At 34.9% G+C, this 19,963-nt stretch overlaps 1 protein-coding gene across 2 annotated transcripts in view; it reads right to left on the reverse strand.

Annotated features, from left to right (window-relative positions):
• LOC113854046 (structural maintenance of chromosomes protein 5) overlaps positions 1–19,463 on the reverse strand; it is a 32,501-nt gene extending 13,038 nt beyond the window's left edge. For both annotated transcript variants that reach the window (XM_027484872.1, XM_027484873.1), the window contains exons 1-21: positions 19,209–19,463; positions 18,698–18,875; positions 18,462–18,615; positions 17,311–17,384; positions 14,319–14,468; positions 14,121–14,225; positions 13,757–13,902; positions 8,530–8,641; positions 8,127–8,282; positions 6,449–6,570; positions 6,216–6,360; positions 6,074–6,139; positions 5,226–5,354; positions 5,039–5,137; positions 4,717–4,882; positions 4,474–4,619; positions 4,250–4,313; positions 4,031–4,155; positions 3,757–3,834; positions 2,289–2,361; positions 2,106–2,209 (exon numbers count right to left, since the gene is read on the reverse strand). In XM_027484872.1, the coding sequence (XP_027340673.1) occupies positions 2,106–2,209; positions 2,289–2,361; positions 3,757–3,834; positions 4,031–4,155; positions 4,250–4,313; positions 4,474–4,619; positions 4,717–4,882; positions 5,039–5,137; positions 5,226–5,354; positions 6,074–6,139; positions 6,216–6,360; positions 6,449–6,570; positions 8,127–8,282; positions 8,530–8,641; positions 13,757–13,902; positions 14,121–14,225; positions 14,319–14,468; positions 17,311–17,384; positions 18,462–18,615; positions 18,698–18,875; positions 19,209–19,249 (2,433 nt within the window). In that variant the 5' untranslated portion in view covers positions 19,250–19,463. The remainder of the gene's footprint in view (positions 1–2,105; positions 2,210–2,288; positions 2,362–3,756; positions 3,835–4,030; positions 4,156–4,249; positions 4,314–4,473; positions 4,620–4,716; positions 4,883–5,038; positions 5,138–5,225; positions 5,355–6,073; positions 6,140–6,215; positions 6,361–6,448; positions 6,571–8,126; positions 8,283–8,529; positions 8,642–13,756; positions 13,903–14,120; positions 14,226–14,318; positions 14,469–17,310; positions 17,385–18,461; positions 18,616–18,697; positions 18,876–19,208) is intronic.
• Between the last annotated feature and the right edge of the window lie 500 nt (positions 19,464–19,963).

Genomic DNA, 19,963 nt, shown 5'->3' on the forward strand with positions numbered 1-19,963 from the left:
GGTATTTGCCGATGAACAACAAAGTTCCATAACTTGTATCCGTGAATTACACCTTCCACTTGCTGCTTCCATGGCAGAGAATTGTTCTCGTCCAATTTGATGGTAAGTTATGTGAGAATGTTGTTGGAGCATAAGACAAAATAGGATGTGGATTCTCCATTGATAAGAATCAGTAAACTCTTGATACCATATTGAGAATTCGGAGAGAGTAGAGAGATAGAAGTGAGAGAATTATTGAGTGTAAACTGTATTCAGTATTGTGAAAAAGAGATACACACAACACATGATAACTAACTATATATAACTCTGTAAGGAACTGGTATCAGTATTGGAATAACAGAAAAGAACAGAATGAAATTCAGCTCCTACCCTTTTTGCATATATTTCTTAGAGAAAGAAAATTACAGAAATCACTAGATGTTCGAGAGACCTAGTTCTTCCCCAAATGCAGAGTCTATTCTCTCCTAAGATGCCCCCCTTGGCACCTCTTCCAACCAATGTTATCAATGGTGGATGGCAGCTCATGGCAGAAACCAAAAAAATCTGCCATAAAGTTATGGTAACCACCATGGCGGATATAATAAAATATATAAAAAATATTATAATATGCATATATAATATTTATGTACACAGAAATTTAATATAAATGCTCAAGAAATTATCAAGATTACATCATCATTCCAAGTAAAAGTAACAGTGTAAAAGAGAAAAACATTGCAACATGGATGTTATATTAAACAAAAAATGCTAAACAGAGTTTGAACAACAAAACAGAGGATGAATAGCAAAATAGATCTTGAACAGAAAAACAAAAATGATCAGTGAATAGTAAAATAGAGCTCAAACAGAAAAGCAGAATAGATGCCGGAAAAGCTGATTTCTCCAGTGAACAGAAAAGCAGAGGAGACGTCGGAAAAACTTATTTTTCTGACGAAATGGAGTGGGTGACCCTTCGGACTAGCTGATTTTTCCCGTGAAATGGAGTGGGTGAGTCAGTCAGGATGGGAGAAATTGTTACGATGAGGCTTTGGCTTTTCATGCAGAGAGAAAGAGTGTGGAAGAAGATGAAATATGTTTTATCAAGGGTAAATGACCTTTCTACCCTTACAAATAATCAAAACGATGCATTTTAAGAAAAACAGAAGGGTTTCTTCCTTTCCCTAAAATCGTGCAGTAGCACCTGCAACTTCTCCTGTTCTAGCCGTCCTAAACCCGCAACCACCGCGATGAGACAAACGCCCCGCGACGTGGCGGCCAATGGCTGCTCTGCACCACACCGGCGCAATAGCACAGCTATTAACAAGTCACCTTAGGGTTTTCTTGCACGGGTCAACCTCTAGACCGGGTCAGATTCGCAGCCTAACCCTGCAAAAACGCCATTTTTCAACAATTTCCACCATGGCTGCCGTGGAAAAACGCCATAAAACGCTAACGCTGTAATGGCGGGGTTAATTTTCACCACCAAATTCCACCATGATGCTGCCATGGCCGTCATTTAACAACAGTGCTCCCAACCCATATATTCAACCCACTAACCCATAAACGAATCAGTATTTCTCCTTCTCTCCTACTCTAATTGTGCCAGCAGGCCAGTTAGTTACAAAACCCATTGCTATCACTCAATTCACATGTCCCACCCCTGTCATTTTTCATCTTTCCATTCCTTCTCACATATACCTTGTCATAAGGTAATATTCCACTGCTAGGGGCAACGACCTTAACTGCCTTACTGTCTCCCAGGGTCCTAACAAACTCAGACTCGGAAAGCTCTAGATCATCACCTAGAAAGCTAGCATGAATTCAGTAATAACTGTCACAGTCACAGCATGACAGAAAACAAAAATGTTACAGCTGTCTGAATACAGCTTGAACTGCACTAATACAGTTATACAAGACAGACTACAGTTCTACACTCTAACAGGGAAAATGATGTTTTTGCATCCATATAGCCTTTTAACATCAAGTTCTTCAAACAGATGAAAACAACTTACTATGTTGTCATGTCCAGAAAGCATCACCTTCAAGATGTGGTCAGTGATTCCAATTATGTAAATAATAAAAATGAAAAGTGAAATGCATACTATAATTTGAGTGTCTAAACAAACCTCAAGAAATTCCTTCTCTAGCTCAGGTGTCAACCGAACAATTGATTTTGCAAACTTCAAGGAATCTGTAAGCTTGTGTCTACAATTCTCAGACTCTTTCTTACCTGCATAAATAAAATCTACAAATTAGCAACTTATTCAAGCTCGCAAAATATAGAAATTAAAAACTATATAGTTTCTCACAGTTATCAAAGTGCAATGATGCTTGCAGAGCAAAATTCTCATGTTGCTTCAGATTGGCCTGCATTTCTCCAATCTAAGAAAATTTAAAACACAAACATATGAGAAAGATAGAGGCAGAGAGAAAGAAAGTACGTGTAGAAAACATAAGCATGGGACACAAGAGTCTACAAAATAGCATCCACAGTTGGAATCCATTATGCATGCCAGCACTTGGAAATCCATATCTCACAGTTGAACTTCTTTTAGACCTCTCATTCCTTTGGTTTAGATGACAGTTGAGTTCTCAAATTAAATTTTAGGAGGACACTTGAGTGGGAACTCTCCAGCAAACTCAGGATTATTTACATGTCAAGTTTATTTTTTTGTAAGAGTATAAACTTACTTCCAGTTCCTCATTTCATTTCCTAGAAATGACTGTTGTTTCCAATTTTCCATCTAGATAAGCCTGTTTGAAAATCAGTTCCTCCCTCAAATGTTTGTCATTTGCCTGTGCATTGCTAGGAGCTTCCCTTCTCTAGAATAATCCATATTGTGTTTTATGTAAAGATTGGGTTTTCCCCAAGGATTCCCAAAGGATACTGTATTAATTTGAGAGGTTTCCGGGCACCATTATAGATTCTTAAAGGCTTTGGGGCCATTCTCAATTTGCAGTTGTTCAGGGGAAATGGTTGAAAAGAAATGCTAATTTTTTTATTGGTCGGGTGCGGCCTCTTTAAGTTCATTGTGATTAAGTAGTTAGCTTCTTTGTTATCTTCTCCAAATGGTTTTTTGTCTTTGGTAGATTGATAGCAAACCATTAATAAAGCAAGGCAAGTATATGTTAAAAGAATTAAAAGAGGGGTAGGAGGTCAGAACCCAACTAACTAAATTAGTTGGAGATGGTTAGTAAGAGATTGTATATAAAAGGAAATATGACAGGATAGAAGGGACAGGGAGGATGGTCATTGTAAGTTTGGGAGAGTCCAGGGACTCTCAAATACCTTGTAAACAGTGTAACATCTTTGTCTGTTTCTTGGTCACCTTGATCAGGGGGCATTCTTGTGAATAAATACAATGTGGTTTTGTTTTTCCATCTGTATTGAACCAGTTCTAACAGATTTACAAAGCAATTAGTGTGTTTTGTTGCATGTAACACTCATGATTCTTTTGGTTTTTCTCTGTTTTGTTTTGGAGGAATTCTTACCCTTTTGCATTTGTATCTCTCCTTTGTTTCTAAATTTCATTTTATTTTTTCGTTTATAAAAAATAAACGGTAAAGAAAAAAATTTAGGCTATTAAATCTTTAAAACAAACAAATAGTGATCAACACGCTTTAACACAGGATGACAATTCATTGGTTGAGCTAGTTAGAGGTAATATGTAGCATAAGAATTAGAACTGAAAATAATTGATAAAAGCTTCTTCTGCATACATAATTATTAATGAACTGAGTTACATGTATCCTGTGTCATAACTATTATTTGATTACCTTGGCCTCGAATTCAATGAAAGCCATACGTTGTTCAACAAAACTCTGTCTATAACTCACAGCTTCGACAAGAAGATCCTGTCAAAAATAGGATGAAGATAAACAGCACAAAACCATATTCTTTGGGGATAGGGGGGTATAAAATAAAAACATTGCGAAAATAAATTCAACATTAAAATCTAAATGCATTTGATACATAATGATTCCAACCTCAATATCTAAGCCAGAAAATAACAAGATATAAAGATGCAGAGAATGAACAGAGATAAATCACCTTAATTTTCATTGCATTATGAAATCGCTGAATATTAGATTTTGTAGCCTGATCAACAAGCTTTGCTATCTCAGTATCTATATCATCCCGTTCCTCCATTGATTTTAATATACCTTTCCTTTGATCTAAGGGGTCAAAACAAATATTCATTTTACAATATCAAAGCAAGATATATATCTCAAGTTTTAAAACAAAAATTACACAGCATATTCTACTCACCAATGCGGCTAATGATTGCTTGACGTTTTTTATGCTCATTCTGTGCTGTAATACTAATTGCCTCCTAAAAAATTAAGAAAAAATAACATATTTCAACTACACTTAAAAAGAAATTTAACCTAAATTAGGTTAAATTCAAAGCCTTAAATCAACCACACAAGCCCCTACAAGAAAACTCTAGAACCAAGAAACTAGTATATTGATGTAAATTTGCAGTAGCCTACCCACTGTTTACGAAGATTAGCAGCTTGATTCACCAAGTTTCTTTCCTCATCTTGAAACCTTTGAACACTTTGCTCCAAGTTAGCAATGACTTGTTCAAGCTCCCTTTGCTGTGAACTCAGCTTCTCAATTTCACCAACATTCAAATCTAGAGTACAACAGAAAGGAAAAGGGGTGATAATCAGGAACCAGCAGTTAAAATTAGACTGCACCATCAACATGCAGCAAGGTTTAGAGTGGTATACTATTCAATAAAAGTTGTGGACGTTCCACTTGTTGAACAACTGCTGAGACATGATTCCCATATCTAGACTTGGACCAGTGGTAATGATTTTCTGGTGTCCATAAATCTATAATTCCCAATTTTGGGACCTTATCAGCATTCTGATCAGTTTCTTTCGATCCAATATACTGAAATGAAAGCATTTAGCAAAAATTGTATAAATTGTATAGCCTAATTACATAAACAACAATCCATAAACATTTTAGCTGGAAGTATCTTTCAAACAACCTATAAATATAAATTACAAATCTACAAAAAGAAAAAGAAAAGCAATAGAGGCATACTGAATGGTCTAGATTAAACTGGCTGATCAAAACCTCCTTGACAGCAAAAGGAGCATCAAAAATTTGATCCAGCCGGGAGTAGATACCAAGAGCATGCATCTGGTTAAAATTAAAAAATAACAATAATGAGATATTTAGGTTGATTAAATGCAAATTGAAAAAAAAAAAAATGCCACAACACACTTACATCTTCAGAAATTTCAAAAGGCTCTCTTTGATGACCATCTTTGCCTGTATAATTTAAAACTGGCACATCAAAGAACCGCAGTTGTTTAACCAAAAGGTCCCGATCCCCAGAATCTTGTGTTATGAAGGACTGGATTTGAACATAAAAGCAATCAACAACAGAGATAATCAAAAATTGAATAGCTATCCCACCAAAAGAAAGTAGAATTATGATAGAACCGGTGCACCAAGAAAAGGAAAAGATTGAATTGTATTACTAAGAATGAACAAGAACACATTGCTGTACCCTGCAGACTGTTATCATACAATGCAGGAAATAATCAAGAGATCCTGTCCTGGCTACTCTCCTACACAACCTTTTCCACTCACAAAAGACCACTCAAATCTCCTAACTCTGACCCTTACAATAACTATCCCTTGTAACTGCCTCCTAATTATGTGCTAATTGATTGAGAGCTTGAGTGTCAAAATTCACTGCCCCACTCTTCCTTTCCTAGAATGTAATCCTTTTCTTATGGGCTTATGACTATCAGATTAAAACAGCACCACCAACCAAAATTATCAACTTTACTGGAGAAAAAGTATTTTTGCATAGAAAAAAAAAAGGATACCAAAAACAGGAAAAAAATCATTAAAGAAAGTTGTTTGCACAATCAACATCAGAGAAACCAGTTAAACAACAGACTGTGGAGCTAAACACATACTCCACAAAATATTTAAACAAAGATTCTACACATATAACAGCCAGAATTTTCATTGACATTTGAGTTGAGCAAAATGCAGTAGAAGGAATTTTTTCCTTCTGCAGCAAGAAATTAGACACAATTTTAATAAGATATAAGGAATCACCTTCCAAGCATAATGAGCAACTTGACCCTCTAGATATGCAGCATGAACCCTATTTGAGACATTCACCTGAAATTTCACTCAACAAATTAACTATGTAACCAGCACAAAAAACTATAATAGCATGAATTTTGGACAAATGTACCTCAACTAAAACTGGACCATAAACTTCCTTATTGAATTCATGACGATGTTCTTGGACCCATTTATAAGCTTCAAAAATTTTTTCAACTCCTGATCTTTGCAAAACGTGCAAACACTTTGTACTTTTATTATTCATTTCCATTAACCTGCAACACATACAATAGAGATGTCAAATATATGAATTTGCATCAGTAAGCAATGTGGAGATCATTTCATCTTTAATCTAACTTCTACCTCTCTTTACACTGCATCATGGATGACTTCTTACGCTTTATTTCATTTTCTGCTTGTGACTTACTCTGCCTCAATTGATTAGCAGAAGAATCCAATTCCACAATTTCAGCTTTTAGTCTTTGCTGTTGGGGAAAAAAATCACATTAACTCAAGTACAAAACAAAAACACAATATTTTTTGTGCAGTACAACATCGGCTAAAGTTAGTAATGAATATACAGTGTTAAATGAGAACAATGCCCATAAAACTGATTAATGCAATCTAATTGCATTTGATCTTGGAGATATAAATGTAGTTATAAGTTAAATAGAATAGATTTTTTTTATAAAAAAAAGTCAATTTTGGCAGTAGGGATACTGTGAGAGTTTGGATATAAACTGCCAGAATTTTATTCAAGACAGTGGGCGCACTGCAAGACCGCATTGCGGTGGAGAATGCTTATCCATATGTGCTTTGGAACATGACACAAACCATGAAAAGAGTACCAATCATGAGAATCATGACATAGGGTGTAATAGTGGAGCTGCAGAACATAGGTCAATTTTGCTACACCAGGCCCAACCTTGTCTCAATTTGATTTCATAAAGAAGGAAATAGGATATTGCAAATTTGCCAGCTAACATTATCTTGAGCTAATAGACCAAGCCCAAGTCTATGGGCAAATGATTTCAGTCTTTTAGACACAGTTGAATTTCACGAAAGGTGATATTGTTAGGAATACGAAGAAGGGGAAGTTAATTAGGACAATTAGAATATTAGATATATTGAGAAGAGAGATAAATACAAGAAGCATAAAATGAATTGTGTCTTAACTACACAACAATGAAGCATATATTTAAGGAAATAAGATACTTTTTCTACAGTATTATTTGATATGAAAAGGAAAATCAATAGAATGAGTACTGCTGTCACAGAGCTAGGCTCCATTAGAGAGCTAATGCTCTATATAACCAACTTCTTGATTCTAAAAAGATACCCCTCTCTCACACACCAATCCCACTGTAATGGACTCCTCCTTACTCAGCTAGCAAATTGTCTTCTCTCTACCACGTCAATTTCCTTACCTATACATTTCTTATTTCTGGTGTAAACTCTCCATAGTGTGGGCTTGGGTTCTTGGCCAATTGATATTTGAGCCCATATTCTCAACCGCAGTCCAAACAATGTAGGGAAAGAGTCTTCATTCTATCTTGTATCAATTGAGAGAAATGAACTTGTATTTTCCAGATCTCTTTACACCCAACATCACTTTCACTATTACCATTTTCATCCTAACCTTCGTTTACGTGCCACTGCTTTTGCCATTTGTCAATGTCAATCAAATAAATGCTACCAAGTATCACCACCAACACATGCCAGCAGTGAACTATTGTCATCACAGCAATAAATGATTTGTTATTCTATACCACAGCAGCAATAGCTAGCAGTGCACTACCACAGCATCAACTGGCCAAGGTGGACGTTGGCATTCTTGAGATTACAAAAACAAAATATTAAATTTTAGTCACTTAGACCTTTAGGTATTGAAACTATCAGACAAGAAGAAGTTCATAAAGGCATTGGCTTATAGCAAAGTATATGTGGTAACAGTGTATTAAATTTTAAGATATTTTACCTAAAATATGAATGAAATAATCAAAGACATATATACATACATAGTGACTAAAAGAAATCTTACAAGCTCATCCCTAGGATGTACATAAGGGGGTAAGTTTTGAAGGTCAAGTTCAGCAGCAGCAAGTTCCTCCCTAGCTTTTATAAGTCTTTGCTGTCGAGTTTCTTCCTGCCTCCTCAACTCTTCCATATCTTTGTACTTCCCTCGCAATTCCACATCCTACAAAGTGATGATAATTGAATTAAAATCACAAACACCTCTAACTTCATCCAACAGGGTACAAAGATAAACTCACAAGCACAATAGCACAGAAAATTATCAGGTTATTAATGCTTATATTGCCAAATAACAACTTGGATCAAGAGAATGCATTGATAAATAAAAGGAAGACATAAGTTTTGGATCCTGTTAAATTTAAAAAAGGGGAGGGCGTGAAACAACTAAATGAATGGAACAGAAAACTCACCAATTGGTTCTCCTTCTCCATAAGTTCCATTCTCTTCTTGGCATTCTCATTTACACGGTTGCTTAGCTTTTTACATTTTGCATCTAATGCACCCTTCTCCTCTTTTTGTCTCCTGATACAGCAAGATAAATTATAATTTAAGTCATACCTTCACAACAAATGACGAGATGTTTGCCACAGACATGTTCATGAGTTCACAAAAATAATACAATGGTAGGAAAGGATAGCAATGTCAAAGACCAAATCAAAAGGATATGAATTGTATTATTAACAAAGAAGAAAATACTGCAGAATCAATTCTGCAATGCCCAGAGCAAAGCTCCTACAAAGGATCACACCCTTACCCACCAATAGGAAGAAAAAAAAAAAACAGAACTGTACTGACCCATTCTTTCTCTTCCCCCCACTATATGAAACATTACACGTCAATCTGCTCAACATAACTAAATTCTGTAAATTCCCATTCTTCCCTTTCTTATTTCTCCTACTGAGTTGGACTGGACTTGTCCACTAAGGTTTATGGGACCTAACAAGTAACGTAGTGACATATCACTTAGGACATCACCATCCACAGCTAAAAATCACAATAAAAGTATCATGATCATATAACAAATAAAATCTAATCACTGAATAGCCAACAGTTAAGTGTTGACAGTAAAGGAAATTTGAGAGAAATATTCACTCAACAAGTTTTCATATTTATATACATAGAGAAATAAATACCATTTATGTTTACAAGGGCACAAAAAGTAATTCAATTTCCTAGCTATGCGATGGCTACAATATGTACAAGACTCTACAATTTCCTAAGATCAATGAGTCATAAATAATTGTTCCCATGTCCAAAACTTCTGCCTCAAGCTTTAGCATATAAGTCAAATGCTCCAAGCTTAGAATAGATGTACCATATGGGACCTTGACACCTTGTTCTACTAGTTGCCCCTCCATTCTTGTGCACACCATGAACCAAGACTCCCTGAAGTGTAGAAGGTATGATTCCAATTGATAGAACTGGTTCAAAATAATAGGAAAATTTTGAAAATATATCCAAGACAAACCTCAGACTCTAGCTCAACATCAGATTGATATATGACAAAGATAGAGACGATGAATACAAGAAAATAGAAAGTATACAAGAGACTTGGACTCTCCCACTACTGTAATTTTCCAATTTCAAATCTAATGTACCTCACTACTTTCCCTCCTTTCTATTTACACAAGTCCCTCATTTAATATAATTTATCGTCTTCTAGACAATTAACTCTGCCTACAGTCCCATAGTCAGTCCCAAGTCCAAGTAAAGAAAGAGGGTTGTGTTAGGCCTTCAAAAGTCAATGTAAAACTTGTCAAAACATACATGGTTCACTCACAACAACATTGTGCTAGGGCTTGGTCCAAACCGGAAAGTAACACGTTCTATGGCTGGAATACAATGTCAAATGAGCTAGAGCCCCTTCATTGGCGCCCAAATGTAGTGTTAATGAGCAAGAGTGCTCACATTTGGCAGGACATATGTAAGTAAAGAAGCTAGTCCGGGAGCATTTAACTAGGTCAGTGTTGTTAAAAAACGATCATGGTGGCGCCATGGCAAGTAACGGTGGCATTTTTCAACCAAACCGCTGCGACCATGGCAAAAAATGGCAGTTTTCAATGGTGGCGCCAGGCAATAAGAGCGGCCATGACAGAAATGGCATTTTTTACAGGAAAATTTGGGTTGGGCCGCAGACCCAACCCAGTCCAAAGAGAAAACCCACGAGCCCAAACCCTAAATCATGTAATCACATCTCTTCTTCCTCCTTCTTCTTCATCACTATTGCACTGTCCCGGAGCGACAATCAGCCGCATGATACTTGTAGTCATGAAGCATTTCTTCTGTCACAAAGTTTAGCCCTAATCACAAACAGTGGGTGTGCATTTTTAAATCATAATGGATAGAGGGTGCAAAAGTCCTATCTTGACTTTGCTACAGTGTCATTTAGGGCTTTTTTTAAGGGCAAAATGGACTTTTTCCCACTTAAAATTTTTCCCTTCTCTTTCGAGCAACAGTTCTTGCACATGTTCTCTCTCTTGCTCTGTTTTTTCTTCCTTCTTCTCTATAGCCAACTTCTTCATCTCCTACTTCACCATTTTAGCCAGAGAAGACAACCTTTCTGGCTGTTTTCCAGCTAATGTGAGTGGAGGGCCCTGTTTTTCGGCATATATTTTCCATTTTGCTTCTCTAGGCTCTGTTTTTATGCTTCATACAGTGCTCTATTTGTCACTCTCTTTGCATCTATTTTGCTTCTTCAGGTGCTATGTTCTTCAAACAGTTTTCTGTTTCTCACTCAGTCAGCATCTTCAGTTTCCCTGTTTTGTAGTTTTTCCCTCTCCTATTCCATTTTTTTCAATTCTGTTTTCCCTCTCCTATTCTGTTTTACTCTCCCTTTTTTTTCCCCTTATTATTCTGTTTTCTTGATTCTATTTTTCTGTTTTCACTTCCAAGTTTCCTTCTCCATTTTTATTTTTAATTCTCTGTTTTCTTGTTATAACTTCAGCTTTTTTTCTCTATTTTACAATCATTTATTCTTTTTTTTCTCAAAACCTTCTTTCTTTATATGTAGTTAGTTTCTAGTTTTATATCACATTTTGCAATAGATATATATATATATAATTTTATTAAGACCACAATGCTTCCACCATAACCCACCATGGCTTCCCCCATAATTTTGTTGGCAGTTATTTTGCTTTTCGCCATTGATAAACATTGGACTAAGCTTCGTTCACAAAATATTAGTACTTTGACAGAAAAGTCTTTGCAAATGGTAGACACCATGATTCATAGAAAGATTAACATCATCTAGCTTCAAAAGAACAAAACAGGATGGAGAAAAAGCTCAAGAGTTTAATACTACGTGTTTCAAACTTTAGTATACAGGGTAAGTTAGAACAAAGAAAGAAGTAGGCATCATTGTGAATAACACTTAAAAAAAGAATTCAAGTGAAGATTGAAATGATTGGCGCAAGATTATATCTTTGAAAGAAAAAAGTTGGGAGGATTTCAAAGGTTTGACTGATTCAAGGCATTCCACAAGTCGAAGAGATTTTCATAGACAAAGACTTAAATGGTCATGTTGGCAGTGAGACAAGATAATTTACAAGGGCTCATGATGGTTTTAGTTTTAGAGTTAAATGAAGGACAATCTATTCTTGATTTCACAATGGTATATGACTTCATGATTATAATTTATAAACACTTGTTATAAGAGTGGAGTCTCAAGGTCACAAATCTTTTTTTTTTTTTTTTTTTTTTTTGGTAAGAAGTCTAGATAAAAGAATTTGTAAGGATTGAAAAGTTATTCTCGGAGAGAGTCTTACTACACAGCATAGGGTCTTAAACTCAACATGTTATAGTCCCAAGAATCATTTGGGAAGAGATGCATAACAAGGTTAGCATAATTGCTAAGGCAATTTTTGGTGAATCTAGAGGTTAAGCCAAGAAATAAGGAATTTTGGAGGTGGAACAGAAGTATGCAGAGAAGGTTAGGGATAAAAAAAAATTGGCATTGGAATTTTGACAACCTTGAATGGAAGTGTCATTTTACTAAGTTTGACACGTATTGTTATTACATGCACATATTTGCATCCATACACGCATACACACACATACGATATATATATATATATATATATATATTAGTTATAGGAGAGAGGCGTTAACATGCTAAATTGGCAGTACAGTTTATTTACACAAATATGAAGATGTTGAGGTGGATAAGTCACACCAAAAGAAATTAAAACATAAACTATTTAGAACTAGCTTGAAAGAGTTTGTACATGCTTACAATAGAGATACAAACACACCATTTAAAGAAAGAAATGAATGGAAAAGCAATAAAATTTGTGAAAATAAGAGAGGCACAATTAATTATGGGATTATACATTCATTCCATTGAAGTCTTGCATTATGGAACAATGGATTTACCTTCTTCCTAGATAAAAGGTACACTTTCTGTTTCTGAAAAAGAATGACATTTTCTTTTTTTTTTTTCAACTGGAGTTTGCTTAGATAAATAATTAATGGATTACATATTGTTAGGATCAATGAGTCTAAGGTCCCAACAGCACAACTTAATCAAGTGCCCAAGAAATGGAAAGTTCACTTCAAGAGTGGTAAGAAGGGAAAGGCCCAAGGATGATGAGAGTGAGCTATTGCAGTTAGTTAGCATGGGATGGGATCTATCACATTTTCCATATACAAGGGTGTAGAGGCTGGTGGGAAAGGGGATTTTACATTCTGTTAGTTTCTTTTCAGCTGAAGCTCAGTAGTGAGTGGTTTTAGCATTCTCTGAAGGAGCATGGCTCTGAAATTACAAGGATTCTCCCTTCCTTGTAAGAGATTCATTTTAGTCAACGATACAAATATAGTGCTTCCATTGATTCTTAGTCTCTAACATATATTCATTTTATTTAAGTCTTGCATTATGGAACTAAGGTTTGAGCTTCCACTTACCTTCTTCGAACATATAAGGTAGATTTATACTCTGTTTGGCTGTAGAGTGAAATAGAGAAGAAAGAAATAGAAGGGTGAGAAATAGAGTGAAAAAATGTACTGTTTGGATGGACTGAAATTGGATGGAAAGAAACCAAAAAAAGAATTGTCTCCACTTGTTTGGATCAGTAAAAAAGAAATAATTATATTAAAAATAATCATGAAAAATTATAAGCAACACAAATTTTATTATTTTTTATTATCATATATTTTCTTAATAAAAAATTATTTTCAAAATTTTATTATTTTTATATAAATATTTTTTTAAACTATCATAAATAAAAATAAAAAATTCAAAACTGACCCCTCCCAGATCCCTCCCCCATGTCCCTTCTCTCACACTTCTCCCCAAAATGGGGGTATTTTTTTGTGGTGACAAAAAATTATCTACCTCCTTTTTCCTCCTCCAACCAAACAAAGAAACTAACTAACTTTCCCTCTCCCTTATTTCCTTCACTATATAGTGTTAAAGTATCAAAAAGTATGAGACTTTCTTTCCTTGACTAGAGTTTGCTTAAATCTGAAACAGTTAATACATTTGAATCTATGTATCAATCAACCTACTAAATATTTAATCAAAAGTCAAGAACCCCAATATCCACCCATACTAAAATATATACAACCTTCGCTTCCATCAATTAAAACAAGAGGATAAGAAATTTAAACAGTTAAATATAGAAGAAACAAAGGCCACCATACTGAATGGGTTCTTTAAGATCATTTAATAACTGTGCAGCTTCCTCCAATGCCTTTGCTGCATCATTCTCACGCTCCTTAGCTTCCCGATATTCTGCCTGCTTCATATCATACTTCAGCCATGGCAATTTCTTTCTCATTGATTCAGCCTACATAAAAAGATATAGGCATGAATTTCTTATTAAGAAAATCATCAAGAGAGGGAAAAGTTTCAAGGCATGAGGGTCATAAAAGTTAAAACCACATACATGAATAAAAGAATGGGCTTAGAATATCAGAAAAGGAAAAACCACCGACACAAAGTGCTCGATGCTTTGCTTATATAAGACATTCTGACGGAATGTAATCAACAAAAATCAATATAAACCTTGGCAAGAAGTTCATCTCTTTGTCGAACACGTTCAACATCCTTCTCTAATTCAGCATTTTGTTCCTTCAACTGTTTTAAAGTTCCTTCATTTTTCTCTAGAGACTGAAACAGTATTAGTGATGTGATTCTCAAGTTTACTTGCAATGAAGTCCTATGAGATAATTAATCCCATTTCTTAGGGAAAGGTGAACTTACCAACGCAATATGCTTCAATGAACGACTTTTATCAACTAGTGCACGATGTTGTGCTGGAAGCTGTGGATCACCAACAGCCTTTTCAGTCTCTTCCAGAAGTTGCACAGGAGTTAATTTTGCAAACTCACAGACCCTGTCTTGCGGTAAAAACTTCAAAAGCCAAGGATTCCAAACAAGTAGTTGTGTGGGAGAAAAAGAAAAACAAAGTATTAGCCCAACACAAGAACCTAAATATGAATGTGACAATAAATAAAACAATTAAAGGACACTAATAAGAGGAGATGGTGAGAAAAAATGCAGATAAATACATCATAAACTGAGATAAAAGGGAAGACAAATTTTATTTTTAATTAGTAAAAGAGATATAAGACACAAAGCAGAACTTTTCCTCTTAAGGAAATGGAAGAAAGGGTATAAGTTTTACCTTTATCTCCAATAAATATTCTCTAATTTGATAATTTCTAAAATAAAACAATAGATTAACATAAACCTATACCTAATCTCCTAATCTTTTAGTTATTCTTATAAACATCATGTAACTTTCTTAATTTAAAAATTCATAAATTGCCCTCCCAATCCAATCCTTTTGAAACCCAACTCCCAAGCATATCCTCAGGGAAACAGAAAATACACACATGAAAAAGGGTACATCAACTCAAAAGATCCTCCCAATCCCTAAACAAGTAAAAAAGAAAAAGAAAGAAAGAAAACTATGAAAAACAACCAAATGAAATTCAAGGTTTTGAAAGCTAGTAGGAACTCCCCATCTTGATCACAGATGTTGGGCACAATCCAATAAGCTGTAAAACATGCATGAAAGGACTCTTAAGCCCTAGCACTATAAGATTGCTTTTCAACCCTATACCAATGATAGTTCAAAAGTAAAACACAAACAAAACAGCACGCCATATATTTCCCTAGCTATTCCCCCATACTCTCTTACTCTAGACGTACATGGAAACTTCATACTTGACACTAATGGAAACCCAGATACTATAGTGTTGATCAATCTAAAATGCAAAACCATAGCAGAATTCCAACAAAATGACCAATTCACTACACAGAGCATAGACTTCACAGAGAAAAACCTTTGCCCAAGCTAGAACTGGAATAGTGCTAAAAAATAGAAGACCATTCTCTCTTCTCCCCTTTGCTCCTATATTTAATCTGTTTTTTATCCTCTCATGTTCACCCTCCAATTTGTCCCATTCATCAAAGCTAAAAGTGGAGATGGTTGAATATATCATTTTTCTGGATAAAGCATCTGCCACCTTGTTACCACTTCCTGGTTTGTACTGAATTTCAAAATCAAAACCCACTAATCTAGTTGTCCATTTATATTGGTCTTCACCCATTAAACATTTTTCAGTCAGAAACTTGAGACTTCTTTCATCAGTTTGAATTACAAAGTGTCTGCCCATTTAATAGTGTCTCCACTTTTTAACTGCAGAGACAATGGCCATATGTTCCCTCTCATAGACCGATTTCTGTTGAGCTCTTTTTGACAAGGAATGACTGAGAAAAGCTATAGGGTACCCCTCTTTCAACAAAACAGCACCTATCCCTTTCCCGGATGCATCAGTCTCCACCATAAATGGTTTGGTAAAGTCTGGAATGGCCCGGACAGGTAAAGATGTCATGGCTGATCGTAATGCCTCAAAAGCCTGTTGTGCTTCTAGTGACTAGTGGAAGTTACCTTTCTGCAGCAATTCTGCTAGTGGTTTGGCTACCTTTCCATAATTCTAGACAAACCTTCTATAATACCCTGTGAGTCCCAAAAAACCTCTTAATCCCTTTACGTCCTTGGGACTAGGCCAGTCCAGCACCATCGCTTCAATTTTTCTTTGGATCAGCAGCCACTCCATCAGCTGAAATAACATGGCCAAAGTACACCACCTGTCATACCCCAAAACTACAATTTTATTTTGTTATCCACCAAATGGTGAATCTGCAGCAATTGGAAAACATGTTAGCCCCCAAGATTTCTTGTACATTGTTTTCGGTATAGCGAATACGCACTTCCAATAATGAACAACGCTTGCTTTCCTCTTCTCCTTGTTGCCGTAAATTTGATAAACTCCTCTCCAATGCTTCTACTTGACCCTCCATTCTTGTCCCCATCATGAACCATGCCCAGGAAAGTAGAACTTTGATACCAGTTGATAGAACTGGATCAATATAGAAGGAAATCAAAAACAAACTGATCGTATTATTCACAATAATGCCCCCTGATCAAGGTGACCAAGAGACAGAAAAATGCTACAAGGTTCACAGGGTATTCGACAGACCCTGGACTCTACCCAACCCTACAAAAATCATGTTCCTTTTCTGCCCTCTTTCCTATCATATTCCCTTTTAAATACAATTTCTCACTAACCACCTCCAACTAATTCAGTAAGTTGGGTTCTGATCCCCTACCCCTCTCCTAATTCTTTTAATCGAACAAGTGCTTTATTAATGGTTTGCTATCACTTTCTAAATTGAACAGCATGCCTTAACAATTATATCATAATTAAATATTAAATTAATTATTTGGAAAAAGAAATAAAAGCCTAGAAGAAAGAAAAAAATAAGTTAGAAAGATTGGCATATCTGGAAAAGAAATGCTATATCAGACAAAATGCTTTTTTTACGATTGTCCATGCACACTCTATATTTGCACTAAGTCCAAAGAAATCATATCTTGAAGACTCAATTCTATTCATGAAAAACTTATCTTAAACTCATCCCAGTGAAAGAACAAAGCTGTGATTAAAACAGAGTTGAAGATCTTCTACAATACTTATGCTCCAACACATAAGTTTAAGAGAAAACTAAAACACTAAATCTTGCAAGTCTATAAATTGACATTAATTTGAACAATAGTCCCATCCTCCAAAATTGTTAATTTTGAGGTAATACAATAAGACAAAAAAGTCATATAACAAGGTGGCTTTCTAGAATTCAAAAAAAGTATGCAATGAAATGTCCTGATTGCAGGTCATACACTTACTTGAGTCAAATTATTGACTTGGATGTTAAACCTTTGAAGGGTTTCAGCCACATCCTTTCTGGGAACTACATTTCCTGAAGTGAACACATTGACAAATCTCACATATTTATTTGATCAAACTTTGAAATTTCTCATGAAGATTTAAAATTACAAAGCTATATTTGTGGTTCACTCAAGCAACTTTTTTCTCTCATGAATAGAAATTCTCAGCACATAAAATTGAGATGAAGGGAAAAACTTCAACATCCAAGTTCTTGTAACGCATATATATATATATATATATATAAAGTTTAAGAACATGAAGACAAACATAAAGATGTATGTGTTCGCCTATGGCCATATTCACTAAATAATAGAAAAAATTGCTTTTGGCCCCAGAAATTTGATATCCTTCCTGTTAATTCCAAAAACCTTCATAAATCATAACAAACAAACAAAAGCTACTGTAGGATAGAAGGACACAGCCAAGACCGCTCATCAAAAACCCTAAGGGTATGTTTGGGAGAGGGTTTTTGAAGGAGAGGGGAGGGGAGGGCATGTGTTTTAATGTTAAATTGAGAGAATTATATATCATTTATGATGTTAAATGCATGATTAATACAATAAGTTTATGTTAATATATCAATTTATGTCTTTATTTTGAAAAAATATTAATTTTAAATATATTTAGTTAAAATAAAATATTTGTCCTCCCCTCCCCTCCAAAACCCCCCTTCTGAAACAACCCCTAAAGATATGTTTCCAAAGAAAGGTATCGCCTTGAAGAGCAGAGATAAATTTCATCCTGATTTAGAACTATACACTTCCACAAAAATAAAAAAAAATAAAAAAAACCAACCCAATATCGTGTAATATAAACCCACCAAGGTGGCATGCTATGTTCATAACCATTCATACACAAAAAAGTAAGTAGTACTTATTCAAAAGATGGTTTTAAAAGGTAGCTATGTAACTTAAGGTAAAACTCTGAATAAAAATAATGAACACAATACTAAGCAGAAGTACTGCATAGCTTTTAATGTCAAAATCAGAAGCCATATTTTGTTGTAAGATTCCATAACCAGCCAGTTAATATCAATGAACAGACTTAACAATTACTGTCAAAACAACAGTAGCTTTCCATAAAATTAGACAAAGTTTTAAAACCCCACCATTGATCAACCATTCAGACTTGTTGTTAGTATTAATTTTACGCATAATGGTAATTTGTTCCTCTTTACGGTCCCCTCTCAAGGTAATCTTAATGTAGCCAGATTCTTCTCCCCGCTTGACATATGCCTCAATACTTGTAGCACGCCCAAGCAACTGCGAGAAAAAAGTCGTATAATGCAGTTCAAAAACAGCAATCGTAAGAAGTTTGCTCAAGTGCAGAAAATATCAAACCAACCTGGGGCTCTCCACAGAGGCCAAGAGCAATAGCACATACAAGCGAACTCTTGCCAGAACCATTGGGACCAATTACAAGATTCAATCGAGGGCCAGGTTTGCATTTTAAGTAATCAAATGTCATGAAATTACAAAGCTCGATCTCAAGAATATTTCCAGGCACATAATCATCGTCCCCCCTGAAACAAAGTTCAAAGCATCAACTCCACAATCGCAACCCTCTCATCATTTTCACAAGTTAAGATTGAAAAATTCATCTTAATTTCCTCGACTTCAGGAAAGTAAAACAATAGTTATTTAAAAAGGAAAAAAAAAACACTCCTCCAAATGCCTCCACCCTAAGTCGTCCGTCATTCAGTTCCAACGGGAAAAAAAAAATCAAGATCAAGTTTACTACTTCAATCATTTCATCTCCTTTACTAGACATACAAATGGCTTAACCCTAACACTGAAATTGCGAGGAAAAATGCATAGAGATAATGAACAAAGGATGAAGCAGAACATTTACTAACCTAGTTATTTTGGGGCGCTTAGGGGGCCGAGACTCCGCCATTGGTTGTACTCTGCGGAAGTGAAGGTCTCCGTAATCACACAGAGTTGGGCATTGGGATTATTGATTAGGGTTAGAGATCAAACAGAACATTTGAGAGATACTGTCAATAACATTTGGCGCCAATAAATGCCTCCGGTTCTTCCCCTTTACAAATTAGATAAATAAATTTGGTTTTAAAAACCAAGGCAGCTCCGCGCACCGAAGTAGTTTTGGATTTAAATAGCGGGGAGGGAAGACAAAAAAAATAAAGCAAAATAAAATAATGTACGTATTATATTTTAAAATATATTATTCATTTGAAATAAAATACCGTTATCATGTATTTAATTATTTTATTTTATTATAAAATTTTATAAAATTAATATATCTTTAAACTCAGACAAAAAGTATTAAATAAATGTAAATATCAAATATCAGGAGATTATATATATATATATTATTTTCTTATAATTTTATTTTTAAATTTACTATTATATTTTATAATGAGAGTTAAACTCTTTAATACAAGTTAAAGAGATTGTTCAAAAGATTAAGTTATACCAAAAAATATAAAAATAATAATATTACAGAAAAATTAAGTTAAAAAAATTAGTGACAAAAAAGTATAAAAGATAAAATTATTAAAGTACCAGGGAAGATAAATTGGTGTCGCTTCGTGAATCGTGAAGTGAGATTGCCACTTAATTCTATTCTGATATTGCTATGTGCGTCATT

The sequence above is a fragment of the Abrus precatorius genome, unplaced genomic scaffold (assembly GCF_003935025.1).
Source record: "Abrus precatorius isolate BTA unplaced genomic scaffold, Abrus_2018 Scaffold11, whole genome shotgun sequence".
Taxonomy (NCBI): Eukaryota; Viridiplantae; Streptophyta; class Magnoliopsida; order Fabales; family Fabaceae; genus Abrus; species Abrus precatorius.